A 21,720-nucleotide genomic window follows, 5' to 3' on the forward strand; every position below is an offset into this window, starting at 1 on the left:
CTACAGTCTGAATCCAGTGCTTGTATGACTGGACATGCGGCCGGATTCCTAGCCTGATCCTAGATGTTCCTATTTATTCCTGTCTGCTCTCCTCCGAGCACTGCACTGATACTGACTGTTGTTTATCTTGTATTTCTAGGATGAAGTAGACAGTCTAAACCCAGTTCTCAGGGACAACCCCCAGCTTCACGAGGAGGTGAAAGCCTGGGTTAAAGAACACAAGGTTCAGGAGATTTTTATGCAAGGTAAGTGGCTGCTCATCTACGTATTCTCTGTAATCCATACCTGTTATTCTGCCTTTCTTCTATTTGTAGAGTAATCCTTCCATTTGTAAGCTTTCGTGGTGCCAGTTAGGTTTCTTCCCTGAAAATACAAATCGTAGCCCCAAAATATGAAATCTGAATGAATTCTAAGAGAAAGCTTTTGTATAGTTTTTTCAGTCTTGCAGGAGTTGGAATGATGAGTGTCAGTAAGGGGAGCAGTTAGCTATGTATGTAAAGCTGTATGAGTTGTTCAGTGGTTTAGACTATGTCCAGGCTAACCAGTAGATAACATTGACATGTAAGCTGTTAAAGTAACTGTATAGCATTATTTGTCTGCAATAAACCCACATAGTAAAGATCTTCTGTGACCACAGACCAGTTCACCATTTCTGTTATGAAGGTTGTAGAGAGATCTGATTAAGTACATGACAAGTTACCCAGTGAAGCCATATATACTTATATTTCACTTACCTTGCGCTTCTACCAGCCCCATGCAGCCGCCCTGTGCCCGTGCCGTGCTGGAATGATGCTCCGGTCCTCCGTCGCGGCTAAGTACAGTTTTCGTCGACTAGCCAGTCGCCGAACCACTGTACCTGCATGGCCCTGGCCATGCATGTTACCTTCCTGTGCATGCGTAATGGCTCAGTGACGAAACTTAGCTGCGGCAGGGGACCGGAGCATTTCTCTAGGATGGCGGAGGCTCAGGGCGGCTGCAGGGGGCTGGTTGAAGCCACAGATAAGTTAAGGTTCACTTTAAAGAGGAACTCCAACCAAGAATTTAAATGTATCCCAATCAGTAGCTGATACCCCCTTTTACATGAGAAATATATTGCTTTTCACAAACAGACCATCAGGGAGCGATGTATGACTGATATTGTGGTGAGTACAGTGCTCCTGGCAAACTGCCACAATGTAACAATGTTCACAGACAGGAAATGGCTGCTTACAGCTGTCTCTAAGGCCAAAACAGCTAGCAGCAGCTACATAACCTGCCCACGGTAAAAATGTCACCATGTGATACATGTCAGAATGTAAATCGGGGACTGGAAAGGTTTTACAATGAGCAAACACTGACTAAATCATTTATACATAATTATTGTAAAAATGAAGCACTTTTTTATTACATTATTTTCACTGGCGTTCCTCGTTAAGGCCTTGTTCTCATTTAGGTATTGTGTGAGTTACAGCAACTCTTCCAGTGTGTTTTATGCAAGGACATCAGGTGGTGTATAGACTACCTGTCATTCCTACCTGTGTGTGTTCTCAGAATACACTGCTGCACTTGTGTACTAAATGGGGTCCGCAGTGCAATAAAACACATGGCAAGGGCAGTACCATGCTGTGCAATGCAAAGCCACCTGCTCTGCATAGCTACCACAAAACCTAAGTCATTAAAGCAAGGACTTTTACTGTACATAAATCGGCTGTGCATAAAAAATAAAGGACAGCTATCCATTCCTTACTTGACACAGTGAAACTGTGACTGGTACTCCACACCTGAATTGTACAATTTTTCATTCAAACATCCAGGTCCCTAGGCATCACTCCTACATATAAACACAAGTGGATGAACTACTTTGCATACATACCCTCTTTTTTTCTGTAGCCATCTAATTGGTCAGTCAAGTAACTTGATGTTTTCAGTGTCATGTGACCTGCATAAACTCATAAGTGATCCAGCACCTGGGAGGGAAACATTGCTGCTCGTTGTATGGATGATAACCACCATAAAATAACAAGCCTTTTGTAAGTAGGCTGTGTTGTTTTGCAGTATGCTGCGATGAGAAGGGAGCTGCATCACTGCTCTAAAAATAGGCTTCTGACTGTATAGCAAGGCAGGGCTTTTCTTCATTTAGTAACTTTCTTTGTGCTTAAATCAAACCAGATGTTCAGTGGGTTGAAGAAGCATGTAGTGGAACAAGCTGTATGTTATGTAGCCTTGTGTTAAGAGCAACATACTATATGTTGGTAAAGGCACATCTTCAGAACACACAGATCTCTTGATCTCGGGTAGGAGGCTCTGATGAAGTCAATTACACTCGCGTGACCTAAATGTGGAGATTGTATCTGTGGAGTGGGAGTTCCCCGTAGAAGCTCTGCAGTAGGGGTTGGCCTCATTCTGCTGACGATGGAACTTGTGCAGAGCAGTGTGTGTGACTGTGTGCGCGCTAAAGAGGTAAACCTAGTGTAGTTTCTCATACTACTTCCCTCCCAGTGTGAAGTCCTGTCTTTTCTGGAGGTACAGGATCAGGAGTAATGTACACTTTGATGCAGGCTAATTAGTTGGTGTTTTTTTTTGTTGATTTTGGTAAAGCCTTAAAGAGAACCCGATGCGGATTTATGAAATCTTAAGTAGACACAGAGAAATGTCCTGTGCACAATGACATGCCGCTGTGTCGTCCTGGACCGGAAGTCGCGGCTTAGCTTCCGATTGGAGGAAGCTAGCAGAGGTGGACGACGACGATTGGGGCCGCTCCAGAACGACACAGAGGCATGTCAGTTGTGCACAGGACATGCCTCTGTGTCCTAAGATTTCATAAATCCGCCTCGGGTTCTCTTTAAAGTGGTTGGTATCTAACATGAAAAAGAATCTAGATGTGCATCACATTTAGTGGAATCGCTTTATATTTAAAGTATGGTGGTTCCTACACTTCATGTATCATAAATGTTACTCCCTTCTGTAGTGCACACCCGCATCTGTGTAGTCATGCGGCTGTACTAGATTACGACAGCAGGTGACGTTATAGAGTATTGTATGGTGGTAGTCATTAAAGCAAAGGTTTTTGAGTAAAGGTGCCCATGCACTAAGGGCCCTTTTCCACTAGCAATCGCTAGCGTACACGCTGAACGCTAGCGATTGCTGAATCGCAATTAGGGCCCTTTTCCACTAGAGCGATTGTGATTGCTGAATCACAAAATCGCAAATCGCTAGTGATTTTTAAATCACTAGAGTTGTTACTTTATCATAGAAATCACAAGAAGTATTTTCCACTACAGTGATTCGATTTGGAAATCGCAATCGCTTGCTGGAGCGATTTTTACAATGATAATGCAATGCAAATGAAAATCACAAATCGCAATCGCATAACAGAATTAATGAAAAATCGCAATCGCTGGCGTTTGTGATTTGTGATTGCGATTGCTAGTGGAAAAGGGCCCTTACCGGCGATTCCCCGACGTTCACGGCCGCGATTTTGCTATGCTATGCACTGCATAGCAAAATCGCGGCAAATATCGCTCCACCGCGCGTTCGCGTTCCTGGCAAAAACGAATCGCGGTAGTGGAAATGACCTACCGCGATTCCTATGTTAAAAAGCAAACCGTAGCGATTGTAAAATCGCTAGCGGTTTGCGTTTTTGCGATTCAGCCAGCGCAAACGCGCTGGTGGAAAAGGGCCCTAAGCGATATTCCTTGGAAATATAGATCAATGTGAGGATTGATGCCACCCAATTGTAATATTGATGGCTTTGTGGCTTGTAGGTCATTGTAGATTAGGGATGATGGATTCCGTGGTGGCCCAAAAGGAGGATGGGTTGGGGTGTGGTGGGGGTATGGCAGCGGGAACTAATGGGGGGGGGGGGGCTAGAGATGGTAATGGTGTGTGTCCCCAGCTCCTTCCTCCTGCTGACATTGCTCTCCCTGGGGCCCCTGCAGAGTATTAGCGTAGCATAGTGAAGTCTCACTCGCTGTCCTGTGTCCTCCTATCATCGTTCTCCTAGTCAGTGACCCAGCTGTTTTTTGGGGTATGCATTGGGAGATGACAGAAACTTACAGGAAGGAGCGCGTCTGCAGGGGGGTGAGTGTGACTTTGCTTTGCTGCGCCTTATGCTCAGCAGGGGACTCAGGTAGAGCAGTATTACCAGGGGACACCTGGGGAGCAGTGATTGTATTTATTTTTTATAGATTTCATGCTGATCGATGTACAGTGTGTGGCAATGATAGAATCAGAGAGTGATCTATCGTTTGGGAATTTCGGGAGAAAGTCTGCCAGTGTATAGTAGGCTTAAGTGGATCAGCTAATCATGTGGGGCGCAGCCATAGGCTGTATCAAGAATTACAGCTAAAGCGACACTCGATTACTAATTTGGGCACCGGCAATAAACTGAGCTCAAACTACAAAAAAAACAAGGTAGTTTGTCGCAATAGCCAGAGCCCCGAATTACATGTCTCTCTACCCCCGAAGTTGCTACAACTCGCAGGGGAATAGTATTTACCACGGGCAGCCATCATTCGACTTCATTTTGCGCTCAAATTTGCCTGCACCATTTTTGTAAGTAGTCAACTTAAGGATTATAGTGTTAACTATTCTGATGGTGAGCAAGGGTGATGCCTTTCATTGGCTAAAAACAAGCAGGCTTTTCAAAGGGAACCAGAGACGAAGCACCCTCATGTATTTTACCATATATATCAGTGGGAACATTAGAGAAAACACCTACCCTGTTCTCTGTATCATTCAGCACTGCACAGCTTGTTTCTAATCAGCCCTGTTAAAATCCCTGACTGAGCATTCAGTCTGGCTTTGCTCAGGAATATTTATAGCTCAGTCTGTGTTCTCTCATGTCTTTTCAAGTCCAAGCCTGCCCCCTTGTGGCTCTGCTCAGGAATCATTATAGCTGAGTCATTGTAGCAAAGCCAGACTGAATGCTCAGTCCGGGATTTTATCAGGGCTGATTAGAAACAAGCTGTGCAGTGCAGAATGAAACAGAAAGCAGGGTAGGTGTTCTCTAATGTTCCCACTGATCTATATGGTAAAATACATGAGGGTGCTTCGTCTCTGGTTCACTTTAAAGGAAATCTTGTAAATATTTTTTCTTCAGGCCTCCGTAATGTTCAGTCATAAACCCTGAAAGAGAAACATTTTGAATCGTGCTTCTTTTTAAAAAATCGGAGTTAGCCAATCGGTGACATCCTCTTAACGACAGATACAGAATGTGAATTAGGCGCTCTCTTAGAAAGACGGGGGATTTCCTCTTCTAACACCATCTATGTTCAGGCCTAGAAAGTGTGAGGAGCTTCCACCTGCACTTCCTGTGTTGGAATCTTCCCCATGTGTGTTCTTCTGCTGGTAAAGTAGTGCTGTAGCTACCATTCCCACTGAGGAGTACATGGCCAGTCGGTGGGCAGGAATTGCTGTCTGTGGCCTATTCTCTTGCTGAGTATTCGCCATAGAAACTTGAGATATTAAACAGTACTCCTCCGTACACTGTGATGTGATTAATAACCTCTGTTTTTCTAATTAGGCTTTTTTTTCTCAGTTCTTAGACTGTATCTGTAGCACTGCAGATGTGCGGTTTATGAAATGGGGAAGTCGAGCTGTGCTTTTCCTTGCTAGCTTGTGCACACGCTGTTAGTCATGGGTGTACTTTCTTACAGGGTCTCTGGGGCTTGAATAGTGTGAAAGCTGTGATGTCTGTTGGAGGCCATGTCCTTGAAGTCTATGTGCCGGTACTGAATTTCAAAACACCAATGTGTCACATTCAGAAAACTGTCTCAGATGAGCTGTTTGCACTTGCAGTGATAATTTTACATTTGCTCACATCCTTGTGTGAAAGTGTGGACAGATAATGCACGGTATGGTATGACTGTAGTACCTGAGAAGTGTAATAGACTTCCATTATGTAGTGTTTTTTCAGACAGTCTTTGTGAGTCAGGTCCTCTTTGGCTTCAATTCATCAAACATTACCGCATTCGGTAATGCTGAAAACAGCTGACTTAACGAAGCACTTTAGAAAATGTTAATTCATCAAAGCTGTTACCGAATGAGAAGCTGAAATGACACAGCAATGAGATAAATTACCGACATGTGCTCAACAAATGTTAATTCATCAAGGTTCCCACATTCGATAACACATTCGGTGTTTATCTCAAGCTCTCCCCTGTCGTTACAGGCTTCGAAAGCCTTCTGTGTGAATGTTTTCATGATTAGCAGGAGCAGGCAGCCAATAGAAACAGCCCCTGTTCTCCTGCAAGTGCTGCTGATAGGTCACACAGGCTTCTCCACACAAGCTTTCAGACCCCCCAAGCAGTGAGCAGAGAGAACGGGTCAAAATATATCCCCAGATTCCCTTCGGTGGTGTAACCCTTTCAGGCCCTGTTTGATAATGCAAAGATGCTGGTGGTGAAATCACCAAGCATGGCATTTGTAATGTCTCCAGGAAGTTCATCTACGTTGTGGCAAATAAATAAAATGTTAAGAAAGACTGATCGACAGATTCAGAGCAGCAGAGGCAGTATAAATAACAGTAACTATAACACCTTTACATCTAAAGGAATGTCTGGATGCCTTCTATTGTTATCAGCTTGTAACAACACACGGACATTCCAAGCTGCTCTGCACCACTCTGCTGTTATCGAACAGCCTTTGATGAATTGAAGCCTAGTAGTTCGGTAACTTAACGAACCTCTACCACACATGGGAGAATATTGATGAATTAGCACAGTGAAGTGTAAAATACCGAATGCGGTATTTTAAGGACTGGGGTTTTGTTATCGAACACCCTTTGATGAATTGAAGCCAAAGTTTGTACAGAAGCATTTTGCAAAGTGTAGAATCACCTTGAAGTAGGAGGAGGCATGGGCTGAAAATAAGGCTAGCGCTTTAGCTGGTAAAATGCTGTTTCAGGCACATATATATACTTTTGATTTAGTTACAGGAATAGTTTCTGCAGCATCGTTGTTTTTTTCTGAGTTCTGCTTTACGTTTTCTGGTATATTTAAGCTGTGTGAACACTAAAATTTGTTACAATGGCATCCTTTTTCATCTGCCTTTTCTGTTCTGTTTTTGTGCTGCTCGGTACCTGTCGCCGTCACATTCTAGTGCAGCCCAGGTACTCTGCATGGAAGAAACCATGGTAAACATATAAGAGAGCCCTATCAGAAGCATCAGGTTCCCGTTGGTTTGAGAACGACCAATGGGGAATCATCCCTGAGCACCAGGGAGGATTTTCATTGGCCCACTACTCAGTGAACCAATGAGAATACTCCGTGGGGAGGGAAGATTCCCATTGGGCTATTGCAAACCAGTTGTAGCCTGATGCTTCTGATGGAGCTCTCTGATATGTATACCGGCGCTTCTTCCCTGCAGTGGGCCAAGTGGCCACGACAACATCGGCGGAGGACCTGAATGAACGGTGGCAGGTGAACATGTGCAAAATATTCACGGCAACCATAGGCTAGTATTAATTCTGTCGCTATTCGCTTCTTCAGGCTGATCCAGAGAAACAGTTCAGGACCCAAACTTGTCTTCTACTCACTGGAACCAACCAAATGGATCCGTTCCATACAGACTAATTTGAATGCATAGGATCCGTTTCACAAAATGGAACTTTTTTGTGCCAGTGTGAACCCAGCCTAAATTTAACTTGTATGCATGCAGTTGTTTCAGTCTGATTGGCCTTCATCGGTGTAGGGGATGAAGCTGTACGGATCAGGTGGTGGATGTTGAATGGAACAAAGATTTTGATTGGTTGCAGTGGAGAATTGCTCTAGCTTCAAGGTTCCTACACACCTGCTGCATTAATGGTGGCTCAAAATGATCATTCTTGTTCATTTTGGGTGTCGTTTGGCTGTAAAAACAGCAGAGCGTACTGTGCTGCAGAGATGAGGATGAGAAGGAGCCAGCTGCTGGTGTCAGTGGTTGTTTGTAACCTTTATGATCTGGCATGGTTTTCTTAAATTACAGTTTTGGACTACCTACTGGAAGGTGCACATGTGTACAGTTTTCTGCCATATTTATTTTCTTTTCAACAATACCAGTTGCCTGGAAGCCCTGCTGAACTATTTAGCTGCAGCCAAATAGATCAGCAGAGCTGCCGGGCAACTGATATTGAATAAGAAAATATGGCAGCCTTCATTTCCCTCTCACTTCAATTGTCCTTTTAAAAGGAACCTAAACTGAGGATATGTTTTTTTTCCTTTTAAAATAATACCAGTTGCCTAACTCTCCTGCTGATCCTGTGTCTCTAATACTTTTAGCCACAGTCTCTCAACAAGCATGCAGATCAGGTGCTCTGACTGAAGTCAGACTGGATTAGCTGCATGCATGTTTCAGGTGTGTGAGTCAGCCACTGCTGCAGCAAAAGAGATCAGCAGGTATTGTTTAACCTCCTCAGCGGTATGGACGACTATACACGTCCATCACCGCCGGAGGTCGCCGCTCAGGCCCTGCTGGGCCGATTTGAGCGAAATAAAAAGCAGCACACGCAGCTGGCACTTTGCCAGCCGCGTGTGCTGCCTGATCGCCGCCGCCGCAAGCAGCGGCGAAAGAGGGTCCCCCCAGCCGCCCGAGCCCTGCGCAGCCGGAACAAAAGTTTCGGCCAGCGCTAAGGGCTGGATCGGAGGCTGCTGACGTCCATGACGTCACTCCGCTCGTCGCTATGGCGACGATGTAAGCAAAACAAGGAAGGCTGCTCATTGCGGCCTTCCTTGTTTATTCTGGGCGCCTGGAGGCGATCGGAAGAACGCCTCCGGAGCGCCCTCTAGTGGGCTTTCATGCAGCCAACTTTCAGTTGGCTGCATGAAACAGTTTTTTTTTTTTTAATTAAAAAAAAACCCTCCCGCAGCCGCGCTGGCGATCTTAATAGACCGCCAGGGAGGTTAAAAGGAAACATCCATATCCCTCTGTTTAGGTTCCCTTTAAGGATTTATACTATATCCTTTTCAGAACAAATATAACTGTCTACCAATCTTTATTCATTCAGACACAGACAGACACAGAACATTTATATGTTTTCTCCTGGCGGACTCAAAGCACCAGAGCTGCAGCCACTAGGACCTGTTGTATAGGCAGTAGCAGTGTTAGGGAGTCTTGCCCAAGGTCTCCTTACTGCATAGGCTTACTGAACACGCAGAGCCGAGATTCAAACCCAGGTCTCCTGTGTCAGAGGCAGATCCCTTAATTACACTATCCAGCCAATGAGCATAGCCAGCCTAATAGTGAATTATTATTAATTTATGAAACTAGTATTTTATAACTGGTAAGAGTAGAGCATAGTCATTTGAGGATGGCACTGTAGACACATGAAACTTGATGACCGTGGACTAGCATGTGCGTCCGCTCCAAGTATGTCAATATCTGGAACCAAAGCGACATATGATGTAATAGCTGGCAGGAGATCAAGCGACCTTCCGAGACATGGATTTCCGAGTAGCTAAATGTGTCATTGTTCTTTTCATAGGTCCGTATTCCTTAAACGGCTATCGAGTGAGGGTGTACAGACAAGACTCTGCCACCCAGTGGTTCACTGGAATAATAACTCACCATGACCTTTTCACCCGCACTATGATTGTTATGAATGATCAGGTGAGTGACTTCATTTGTTCGCCTTGCTGTAGACTGTCATTATAACAGTAGCATTTTGGAGACCTCTTTGGTTGTTGTTAGGTTGGCAACCTGTACACGTAAATGTTCCCATTAATGGTACAATATTTTCCTCGGATGCAATCATTTGATCAGATTTGCAGGATCGTGAGTAATCGGAAAGTAACTGCCAATTGATTCCATAAACGGGTCGATTAGGGAACTTTATCTCTTCACATACAATCGTAAACGCAACATTCTGATCTATAAAATTCTGTATTCCAATCCACCATAGAATTATTTCTGGTCGATTTTCTCAACATACTGTGTTTTTTTTTCTTTTGTAAAATTTGATCCTAAAAATCAGCTTGAATGATTGCATTTGAGGAAAATATTGTACTGTTAATGAGCACCTTAAAGGACACATTCAGGGTAAAAAAAATAATAAAACCATAAATAAAAATCCACTTACCTGGGGCTTCCTTTAGCCCCTGGCAGCCCATCAGTTCCTCGCCGCAGCTCAGCTCCCAGCCGGTGTCCCGGGGTCCCCTCCGTTGCAGATGTCTTCTGCTGAGGGGAGCCTGGGACACCATCTGGAAGCGGAGCTGCGTTAAGGGACTGGCAGGGGCTGAAGTAAGCCCCAGGTAAGTAGATCTTGTTTTTTTTCTGTTTTTTTTTTTTTTTTCACCTCTGACATGTCCTTTAAAGAGACACTGAAGCGAGAATAAATCTCGCTTCAGTGCTTATTTGCCCCTGCTAAAACGCCGCTATCCCGCGGCTAAATGGGGGTCCCTTACCCCCCAACCCCCCCTTCCCTGCAAAATATACGACCAACTTGGTCGTAGATTTTGCTGCTGTTGAGGCAGGGCTAACGGCTGCAGCCCTGCCTCTCAGCGTCGTCTATCAGCGGCGCATCGCCGCCTCTCCCCCGCCCCTCTCAGCGAAGGAAGACTGAGAGGGGCGGGGGAGAGGCGGAGATGCGCGCTGACAGACACGCGTGAGGCAGGGCTGCGGCGGTTAGCCCTGCCTCTATGCGGAAGAGATCCCTGAGAACAACGGAGGGGATTTGGGAGGTAAGGGACCCCCGTTTAGCCACGTCATAGCGGCGTTTTAGCAGGGGCACACATGCCCCTGCTGAATATAAGCTCTGAAGCGTGATTTATTCTCGCTTCAGAGTCTCTTTTAAGAAAATCTAAAGTTAAAAAATAACCCCTAGTTTAACTTACCTAGGATATCTTCTAGCTCTCTGTAGTTGTTCTGGTCCCTTGCCGCTGTCCTGCTCTGATCGCTGCATCATCTGTGCTCCTCCGAAAGCTGCAGTGCCTCCTCAATTGCGCTCCCGTCACCGGCACAAGTGCAAAATTCCTACGTTGTATACATGCGCAGTTCAAAAGATTGCAAATGCGCTGAGCACTCCCAGCAACAAGAGCGTGATTGAGAAAGCGCATGGTCTGGCAACTGGCTCGGTTAGCCAGTTTTCCAAGGGGTACAGCGACTCGGGGACCAGGACGACTAGGTAAGTTAAACTGGGGGACATTGTTTTCACTTAACATACCCTTTAAAACAGAGGCACTACATGTCCCAGCATGCTCTTGAGGGAAGTCAAAATGGCTAATGTATTTTATTTGTAATAACATACTGGGTCTTTACATAAAAGCTGTAAAAAAAAAAAAAAAAAGTGTGACGCACGTCATCCAGACCCCATTAGGAGATATCTGATTGGCTGCTGGGTTGGAAGTAAGTGGAAAACATCCAAAATAGCCAGTCACAATCCAGCTTTTAGCGAGAGAGCTCTTTATGAGAAGCCATTAATTTTTTCCCATACTCCAGCTTTCATGCAGGAGGTCTATTGTACATTTTTTTTGAAAGCTGGGTAATCATTGATGATTATTTTAATCCCATTATACTTAATGCTAAGTGTGTAATGAATCAGCACAAAGCAGCGGGACTTGTGCCAGCAATGTGGATGGCTGCATTGAGTGATCTATCCTGCTTCTGCTTGACGTGAGTGTATTTCCTGAAAGAGGAACTTCATGTATAAATACTGCGGTACTTTCCCCTTTTTAGTGGCTGCAGTATTCTAGCCAGAGCAGCGTATTATAGATTCAGCAATAAGGATCTGTGCTTAAAGTTCGGTTATTTTGAATCAAATATTGATGAAGGCCTCGTACAAGGGGATTTATTCAGCACCGAATTGCATTTGCTTTGCTACCCTAAAGCTTCCTCCGCACTCATTAGTTCTCTGGATTCAGAAATTAGCATTTGGTCCTTGGTTTAATGCGAAAGCCCATAACTACTCGCTACTGCCTTGGCGTAGATAATAAGATAGAGCAAAGATGTGTAGGAAGCCATGGCAACCGAGATCATCTTCAAGATGGAAGAACAGATTAAAGGATTACGGTAGTTGTGTTTTGTTTACCGTAGCTGGTGATCGTGCGTTTAAGACAGGCCTCAAGCAGGTAGAAGACTCTAGCTTAACTTCACATGAATGAAAGATTGAGAATAGTCATTTTAAAAAAATGAAATGAAAATCTTCCCTGCAGGGATCTATGTTGCAGTAATAGTGTTGCATGAAGATTTTCAAGTTCTCAATGTTTAAAGTGGATCCGAGATGAACTTTTACTCATTGCATAATTGTGCTCCTTTCCTATTGTTTATAGGGCATTCCTCAAGCCAAATACTTTGTTTTTGTTTTAATACACTAATTCCCTATAAACTAAACAAGCCTCGCCCACAGCTTTTCAGAGAGCCTTGGCATTTTCAGACAGTAGCAAGGGCTCATGGGAGCTCAGTGTGGGCAGGAGGACGGGGAGGTATTACTAGCCAGAGATTTCAGAGGGGAGGAGGGGGGGGGGTTAGGTTTTTTTTCACAGGCTGAGTGCTGAAGATGCAGATAAGCTTGCCTGTGTGTAATGTTTACAAACAACATGGCTGCTCTCATTGTATCACAGGAAGAAATAATCATATTCTACTGAAGCTTTTTGTAGCTAGATTTGCTGTGTAAATTAGCTAAACTTTAGATAAGCTATATAGACCAGTTACTTGTTAGTTTTTCATCTCAGATCCGCTTTAAGGAAACACTGTCCCCCTTCATATATGGCCCGGTTTGGATAACCTAATTGGCTTAAAGGACAACCAAGGCAAAAAATAAAAGGGGGAAATTGAGTCCATACAGAGTTGTGGACGTGTGTCGACACTTACCTATGAGTCTGTTCTGTCCTGAGCTGCTCTCTACTTATAATTTACTCCAGTGGAGGCCGCGACTAGATTCAGTTGGCAACCTTTGAACTAGAGGTACTTGTGGGGCGCATGCGCAGTATTTCAGTTCAACCTCACCGTGGATAGATAGAACTGAACTACTGTGCATGCGCCACACAAGTATCTCAAGTTCAAAGGTCCAGTAGAATTTCCTATGGAAACTTTCATCACAACTCAAAAAAGGGAAAAATAACAAAACCTCAATTGCCTTTTTATGTGTTCCCAATTCATTTTGATACATTTCACAAAGAAAATGATTGGAAGTCTGTTTTTCCCTGCCCTCGTCACATCACAGCATACACTTAATGGCTGTATCCAAGTATTGCGGCAGTATGGGAATGCAGTTAGCTTTTTGCTTCTGTTTTCACTAGTCAGTGACATTGTGCTATTTTCCTTTTCACTGGTTGTCATTCTTTGTTTTGTTTTGATATTGTATTGCAGAGTAATAATTGTATCTTTGTTGTAATCCAGGTTCTAGAGCCACAGAATGTTGATCCTTCTATGGTTCAGATGACCTTTCTAGATGATGTTGTATACTCGTTGTTAAAAGGTGAAAATATTGGCATCACATCTCGCCGCAGGTCACGCTCCAATCAGAATAGCAACACGATTCATGTACGTATTTCTGTCATTTATTTATGAGTGTAACATTACATTTAAAGTGACATGCCACATTCACAAGCAATTAGCTAGGATTATCATTATTTTGGTATTTCTATAATGTCAGCATTTTCTGTGACTGCCTTATTATTTTGGTGTTATAGAACACCAACATCTTTATATAGTACCAACATAGCACCAACTGTATTATTATTATTATTATTATGGATTTCGGTAATGCCAGCACTGTATTTTAGGTTTAAAATGTTTGTAATTAGGTGTTAAAAATTACCATATATACCAACTTTTTTTATACCCCCAAAATAGACAAGACACAGAACATTTTATATTGCGCTTTTCTCCTGGTGGTCTCAAAGCTCTAGAGCTGCAGCCACTAGGGTGCGCTCTATAGGCAGTAGCCGTGTTAAGGCCTAAACCCACCCAGCGATTTTCGCTGATGGTTTTGTGCGTCGAGGAACCACTTTTTCCTAGTATCACGCGATGTTTAATGAAAATTTGTTAAACATCGCACAACATCCCACAGTGATCACTCATTTTTGAACGACTGTCCTGTAAGATAAAGTCGCTGAGGATCGTTCCGATCCTCATCGACTTGCACAGGTTTTGCTGTGATCGCGTAATGATTGTTCATTTCCGCTGCCGCATCCCGATTTGGCCAGTGTAGTGTAAACATTGTGGTGCGGACTGACGGGAAATCCAATAACGTACTTCTTGACCAGCAGAGAGCATGTCACTGAGAGGGGGACGGTGCTATGCATATGACCCCGTTGGCGCACTCTGCGCAGGGTCTCATGTTTGTCATTTTATTGCGCTACGGTGGGATGCAGTAGTTGCAATGCATCCCCACCACAACACAAGAAATACATGCAGCCTGCCATAAATGTACAAGACTACCACTTTTTAAGGCTGAAATGATAGGCTTTGTTCATGCTATGAGCATTGCCATACACATTTTGCCAACGCATATGGTGTGAGACATGCAAGAGCATCAGAAGTGCATAGACTGCAATGTCTGATGGTCAGACTACATGCGCTGCACTGCGCAGCTGCACACATTTCTGTAGTGAATGGACCAATGCTGAGCCATTCACTGTAGTGGGTGGGATCAGTAGCATGGCAATGCAGATGGCATGCCATTGCACACGTTTCCTTCCGATCACGTGGCCATCTGCATTTTCAAGAGTGAATGAAACCTTATTCTGCTGCAAGACTATACAGATACTTTCCTCTTCTGGCATGAGTAGTTAGCTGCAGAGAGCAGGAACCATTGTCGCCCATTTTTCCACACCTGCACTAACTGAGGGACTGGCAGCTACCATGACGACCCCTACCAGTCTTACTATTGCAGTTGGAATCACCATGGTGTGGCTGTGATGTCTGTAGTCACAAAAAGTATGTAAGTAGGTTGAAATAACCTTACCAGTTATCCTCACAATGTGTAGAGCTAAGCTGAAGAAATGATTTCCCAGAAATAGTGGTTTTATTTTAAAAATGAGTTGGATTGTTATTTTTGCTATGGCATTCGGCTTAGCCGGTTATGGATTGAATGTGGTACTTCCCGTTCTGCTGTAATCAGTCAAATGTCATTTGCAGGGTCATTACACACGTGCACAAGCAAATAGTCCCCGGCCAGCAATGAACACTCAGAGCTCCACAAAGCAGAATCAGCACCGCAACGCCCGTTTAAACAAGAGGAAAGGTTCTGACAGCAGTATGCCCGATGAGGACCGGATTAAAGAGGAACGCTATGATGGTACTGCCAGAGGAGGTACGCAAAACCCTCATTAATGGATGCATTAGTTTTTTGTTTTTTTGGACTGCCTCTACAAGTGTTTATGCAGTGGGCTAGAAATTGTGCATGTTTGTTTGTTTTTACTGCCTGTACGATTTGTGTGCCTGTGGTGGGCTAGAAACAGTGCAGGTTTGTATGTGATGCGTACATAGCCTAGAATGTTTTGTTTTTCTTTGTATCTGGATCTTGTTTTGATGCATCTCAGTTTTATTTGAAGCTAGTAGGATCAGGTCCGCACACCAGTTTCTAGATGCAGTGTTTCCGTTTATTGCATTTGTCAGCACAGATTAATCTGAATGGACAGTTTGGGGCTTGGGATACAGACTGATTTGGCACATGTTGGATTGTCCACAAAGATAGCGGTCTTCTAATTGCACCTACTTTCTGTGCACTGCAAGCCAGCATCTTGTAGAGCAGAACTCTCCAACCCTGTCCTCAAGACCCACCAACAGTACATGTTTTGCAGGAAACCACAAACATTCAGAGGTAATTAGTGTATCAGTAGAGCTAATTACCAGTAACTACCTGTGTGGATCTCCACAAAACATGCACTGTTGGTGGGCCTTGAGGACAGGGTTGGGGAACACTATTGTAGCGGATGCAGGTTTGCTGTTGTAATGCAGGGTGTCTTAAGGTTGCCCATACATCACAACGAATATGGGCAGATTCGACCAAGAGACAAATTTATCTCTAATCAAATCTGATTAGAGGTAAATTTGTCTGTAGTCGAACCTGCCCATACACTACCGGCCGATTCCCGTCCGATTTCAGCATGAAATCATCAGGGAATCGGCTGAGCCGCCGCTGCCCAACCCGCCGCTGCCCCCAAAATGTATAAATGTATGTTGTGTAGTGCATTTATACATTACCTGTCCTGTAGCAGCTCGCCGGGTCCATCCGTCCATCTCGCCGGGTAACAGCCGCACACACGCTAGTGGCAAATAGCGTCTGACGTCAGCTACAATGCGCCTTCGTGACGTCAGACATAACGCCGTCGGCGTGTATGTGGAACCTGGCGAGATGGACGGAAACCGCGTGGAGGCTGACACCGGACAGGTAATGTATAAATGCACTACACTACATATACTTATACATTGCGGCGGGGGTTTCGTCGTCTCGTCGCTCGTTCACAATTCGGCCGCCGTACCGACGCGCAACCGACTAACCAACCTCGGCCCGACATTTTCCAACATGCGCGATCGACTGTGCAGCCAATTTCTGTCCCGAAATTGGTCTATTTGTCGGTCGGGCATGCACTTGGCAGCACCAATTTTCATCCAATTCGATTATAATAATCTAATTGGATGGTCGATTGGTTGGTTGGTCGCCTTGTGTATGGCCCCCTTTATGGTCACAACTTATCGGCCCCGCACAGTGGCCACATTTAGAGATTAGAGGAGCTCTACAGTAAGCTTTGACAAGCACATTTGGGCTGGTTTTATATTTACTTACCAGCCTAATTTTTGCTAAAGGTTACCTTTCACTTTAGTTTATTTTTTTATCTGTCGTTTTAATTTGTTTTTCAGAGATGCAGCCGAAATCGAGTGGTAGGAAAATCGAGCTGTGTAGTCCCAGCATTAGTGTTAGAAGATGTGAGGGGGAATGGGGAGGGGACATACTTAGAAACCACTGCTGGAACTCTACGGCTGTACCAAAATCTACCACACGAATTATACATGCTACGCCCAAATGGTCCCTAGATCTCTTTGAACTGTTTAGCTCAGTTTTAAAGCAAGGGTAACAATAGGCTAGTGTTGTGAAAACCTGCTGATTGTTGTTACATAATCCGCTAAGCAGGAACTGGGATTACTGGAGGAGGAAAGGGGTGAAACTAGGGATGATCAATCAGATGCAAATAATTTCTCCTTGCATTGAAATTTGTTGAAAATGTTATGCAGCTTGAAATTGGACCAATCAGAACAACTTCCCGTCAATTTTTGTTGGACCAAGCTCAAGCTGCATAATAATTACATGAAATTGAAATGCGAGGAGAAATTTGCATCTCATTGATTGGTGTAGGTGCAACTAAATTGGTAGTAATTTCTAGAAATAGAATGACAGGTTGCTAATTTACACATCTAAACACGAGCTATTGAAATACAAAGGGCACCTATGGTACATTGTAAGTAGAGAGCACATTATTTTGGTGAAAAAAGGTGCATATTTACCTAAAAATAGACCTCTGTCAAACTCCAAATTCCAATTGTGCTTTCTCTACTGCTTGTCTTTTCTTCATACAAAGCAGATGAGAAGGGGAATGTAAATATAATTCCGCCCTGATATTTAATACAGTGGTTGCTTTCTCTGGCAGATCACTCTACTAACCCTTGGTTTGGAAAACCAACATTCAATCCAAATGACTTTACAATCCAAATATAGGCAAGAGGCTTTTTTTAGTCAGGGGGGCTCTGCTCAAGAACTGATGTCTATCTTTCTATTTGCAGATAATGTGAAAAGGAACAAACATTTCCACAGCAAAAGGAGGAAACCTGAAGAGGATGAGAAGAAATTAATTCTGAAAAGGCTGCGCCCAGACAATATTTCAGACTACTCCGAGAGCAGCGACTCAGAAAATTCAAATAAAAGGATAATAGATTCTTCCTCAGAGCAAAATTCTGAGAACGAGTTGAAAAGCAAGAACACTTCAAAGATAAATGGAGACGAAGGAAAATCCCAAAGTAGCGAGGGGGCTGAGGAACAGACACTAATAGATAGGCATTCTCACTGGGACGAAGTACAGGAGGATAAAAAGCATCAAGCCGAAGCAGAAAGGCTGAAGTCAGCTGACTTGCAGCTGCAGAAAGAGAGCCCTGCGTTCCTCCTCACCGAACAGACAGCACTTTATGAGCAGAATTCCAATAAGCCGCAAGCGCCAGATAGCGTGGTGGAGAGGAACAACACTACGGAACTGTTACAGACTGAACCGCTGATCAGTAAGCCTCCCACGCCAAAAAATTCTATTGTCTTAGCAAATGAAAACAATTTGGACAAAGCACCCCAGGAAAGCAGTAAGTTTAACACACAGCCCGCTGCCAAGAAGGAGCTCCAAGGCAGCGACCCGAAACAGCCGTTTGGCGCCCTCAATTTCTCCAGTGTGAAGAAGCAGGATTCCGAGCATGGTTGGAATGACAATGCTAACAATAAGGCTGACTTGGCACTTTCAGGGATGTTAAAAGCAACCCATTCGACTAATAAAGAGGTTAATGATAGGGACAAGATCCACCATACCTCGGTTATTGGTAGCACATCCCTAACGGATGAGCAAAAGAGGCTTCAAAAACAGACTATGGATGCTCTTAAAGCGAAGCCGCACATGTCCGAAGCCTCTAGTAAAATAAAATATAACTCGTCGCCGGACGTTTTAAAGTCTCGGCCCGTCCACTCTCCGGATCCGATAAAACTTAAGGCTAGCTATCACAGTAACCAGACTTCTGGTATTGTGCGGACTCCAAGCAAGATGGACTGCGATATGCACAGGTCAAGTTTTCATCCGGTGCCGGCGAGGTCGCTGGAGTCTACCAAGAGTCCGCTTATTATAGACAAAAATGAACATTTTACAGTTTACAGGGACCCACTGCTTGTTGGACCAGAGACTGCAGCTAATCACATATCTTATTTGCACCAGCACAATTTCGCTCTTCATTCTTCTCCTCATCGAGCATGTTTACCTCCAAACAGCCACCATCCAGCACTTACCGCTAACCCTCACATGTTAACGTCGTCCTCAAGCCAAGCGCCTATGACTGCTATTAATGCTCACGCGTTGAGCAGCACTGCACACCATTCAGTCCACCATCCTCACTTACTACCTACGGTGCTACCTGGTATGCCTCCTGGCTCTTTGTTAGCAGGACACCCGCAGCTAGAGACTGCCCACCACTCCAGCAGCCTTAGCCACTTGGCACTTGCACATCAGCAACAACAGCAAATGTTACAGCACCAGTCACCTCATCTACTTGGCCAAGCCCATCCTTCCGCTTCTTTTAACCAGTTGGGACTTTATCCAATTATCTGGCAGTATCCAAATGGAAGCCATGCTTATTCAGGACTTGGTCTGCCCTCTTCGAAGTGGGGGCATCCTGAAAATCACGTCAACGCAGAGGCTTCAATTAGAAGGGTAAGATATGTACTGGCATTACCTATAGCTGATATATGTCTATATATTAATTACATCAGTGAAGTATGATTCTTGTACTGGCTTGACAATTCACAGTCTACTACATGTGTGATCTACAATGAAACAAGTCTGTGTTAAGTTTCTCAAAATGCTAAATGAAAAGGTATTGTACATCTTATGAATCAATAGAATCCATGAAAGACACTTGTCACTTTTAGGTCTTAACAAATTGACAGGTTGACTTGTTGTAAGTATCCTTTTGTCCGCACGTGCTTTTGCAATTCCCGTGGTGCTTCAATGTGCTATCGTCAGCCATAGTTAAAGTCGGCCAACCACCACTTTCTGTGACTCGTCATTTAGGGGAGCTGCCCATCAAGCCACGCCCCCCAACCACCTTCTGTGACTCATTGTTTAGGGAAGCTGCCCACCACAGTGAAGTGCAGCCAGAGGTGAAGCCAACCTCAGTTCTCCTTACGAAAGAGAACATGTAAATACTGTCTGGATTCTTTGGAGCTCTCTGAAGGACAATTAAAGGACCCCTGAAATGAGAATGATATTAAGGCTGCTATATGTATGTCTTTTTACTCTATAAGTTTCCTGGCTGTCCTGCTGATCTTCTGTTTCTAATACTTTCAGCCACAGACCCTGAACAAGCATGCAGATCAGATGTTTCTAACTGAAGTCTGACTGGATTAGCTGCATGCTGGTTTCAGGTGGGTTTTTCAGACACCACTACAGCCAAAGAAATCAACAGGTTTGCCAGGCAACTGGTATTGTATAAAAGGAAATAAAATATGGTAGCCTCCATATCCCTCTCTGTTCAGGTGTCCTTTAATGCATCAGTGGAGGCCAACATCAACCCAGTTTGCCATTTTTTTTAACTTATCTATGGCTGATGTACGTCATACACTGAACTAAATTAGCTCAAGTAAACATGTAGGACATATGGGAAAGGCACAATGACTGCAGCCTTTGGTACAGATTTGTATTCCTGAGCCAGAGGTCATCGCTCCACCTTCATACTCTTAAGCGCAAGAGAGGGAGAGACCTCTTTTGCCGGTTGTCTGCTATCAGTACCTTAGAAGTACTCACCTCTAAGCCTAGCTTCTACTTACTTTAGTGGTCAAAATGAGCTCTTCTCACAGTACAGTACCCTTTTCTGGAAAAGAAAAGGTGCTTGTTGACCAAATGGTTTAAAAACTCTTAGGCCTCAATTCACTAAGCTTTATCAAACACTTTATCAAACGTTTTATAATTTACCTCATGAGTAAAATCTAATTTTGAATCCACTAAGGTGTTATAGGTTTGTTAAACGTTTTATCGATAAAACATTTGATAAATCTATAACACCTTAGTGAATTCAAAATTAGATTTTACTCATGAGGTAAATTATCACACGTTCCATTAAGTGTTCGATAAAGCTTATTGAATTGAGGCCTAGTGTGTGCACGTGTCTGATCCAGGGGCATAATTACATCGGAGCGGCCCCTGTAACTGCAGAGAGGCCCAGAACTCTAAGGGGGCCCCATCTAATACTTAATAATTCTCCCTCCCTCCGGTAAAGGGGTCAATCCTTTAGCTCAAGTGTTTTTGTGGCTACACTTGTTATGGATGTGAAGATGATGATGATGTCCACACTTTTTTTTGGATACTTGTAACTGTAACAGGCTGTGAGGGGACAGGGGATGTGAATATTGATTTGTAGTTACGCCGCTGGTCTGATCCACACAATTGCAGGCAATCTGTGCGTTGTTATCCCTGTGGCTATGCAAGCACATTCCTGGCCAAATGTAATCCAGGAATAGTTAACTTTTTTCCCTCCCCCTTTTCTGGATGATTGCCATCTATTCCTTGAGAATAAGGTCAGCATCAGGTAGGAGTGTCTGTAAACTCTCTCTCATTGTATAAACATGCATAATTTAAATGAGTGCTCATGGTTTATTTTACAATCATTTGGGAGTTTTATGCTCAAGAAGGTCGGATTGTGTTTCCCAGCTAAAAGTGAAACGCAAGCCAAAACATTTTTTTTTTAAGTTTCTTTTGGATATGCTGAAGAGATTTTTAAATTGTGGAGAGGATTCATCCAGTGCTGCACCACAATGTCGCACTAAACCGGAGCAGATCAGAATGTATTTGACTGGCAAACTTAGTTTATAGCGATGGGGAATTAGGCTAGCCTGTTGCTCAGTGAGCAGAAACCATATAACAAAACAAACTAGTATGTAGGCACTCCCTTAACTCCATATACCAGCATTTACAGCGGACCTGAAGTAACAAAAAAAGTTTCACTTACTTGGGGCCGCTGCTAGCAGTTCTGTGCCCTCCACAAACAATCTTCCAGTTCCCCGCTGCAGCTCCCTTTTGTACTCGC

The 21,720-nt window shown here is 44.0% G+C and overlaps 1 protein-coding gene across 5 annotated transcripts in view; it reads left to right on the forward strand.

Annotated features, from left to right (window-relative positions):
* JMJD1C (jumonji domain containing 1C) overlaps window positions 1-21,720 on the forward strand; it is a 509,668-nt gene that overhangs the window by 410,009 nt on the left and 77,939 nt on the right. For all 5 annotated transcript variants that reach the window (XM_068255133.1, XM_068255136.1, XM_068255134.1 and 2 more), the window contains 5 exons: window positions 140-245; window positions 9,440-9,564; window positions 13,291-13,434; window positions 15,034-15,208; window positions 17,677-19,349. In XM_068255133.1, coding sequence (XP_068111234.1) covers window positions 140-245; window positions 9,440-9,564; window positions 13,291-13,434; window positions 15,034-15,208; window positions 17,677-19,349 — 2,223 coding nt within the window. The remainder of the gene's footprint in view (window positions 1-139; window positions 246-9,439; window positions 9,565-13,290; window positions 13,435-15,033; window positions 15,209-17,676; window positions 19,350-21,720) is intronic.

This window comes from Hyperolius riggenbachi, chromosome 10 (assembly GCF_040937935.1).
Source record: "Hyperolius riggenbachi isolate aHypRig1 chromosome 10, aHypRig1.pri, whole genome shotgun sequence".
Taxonomy (NCBI): domain Eukaryota; kingdom Metazoa; phylum Chordata; class Amphibia; order Anura; family Hyperoliidae; genus Hyperolius; species Hyperolius riggenbachi.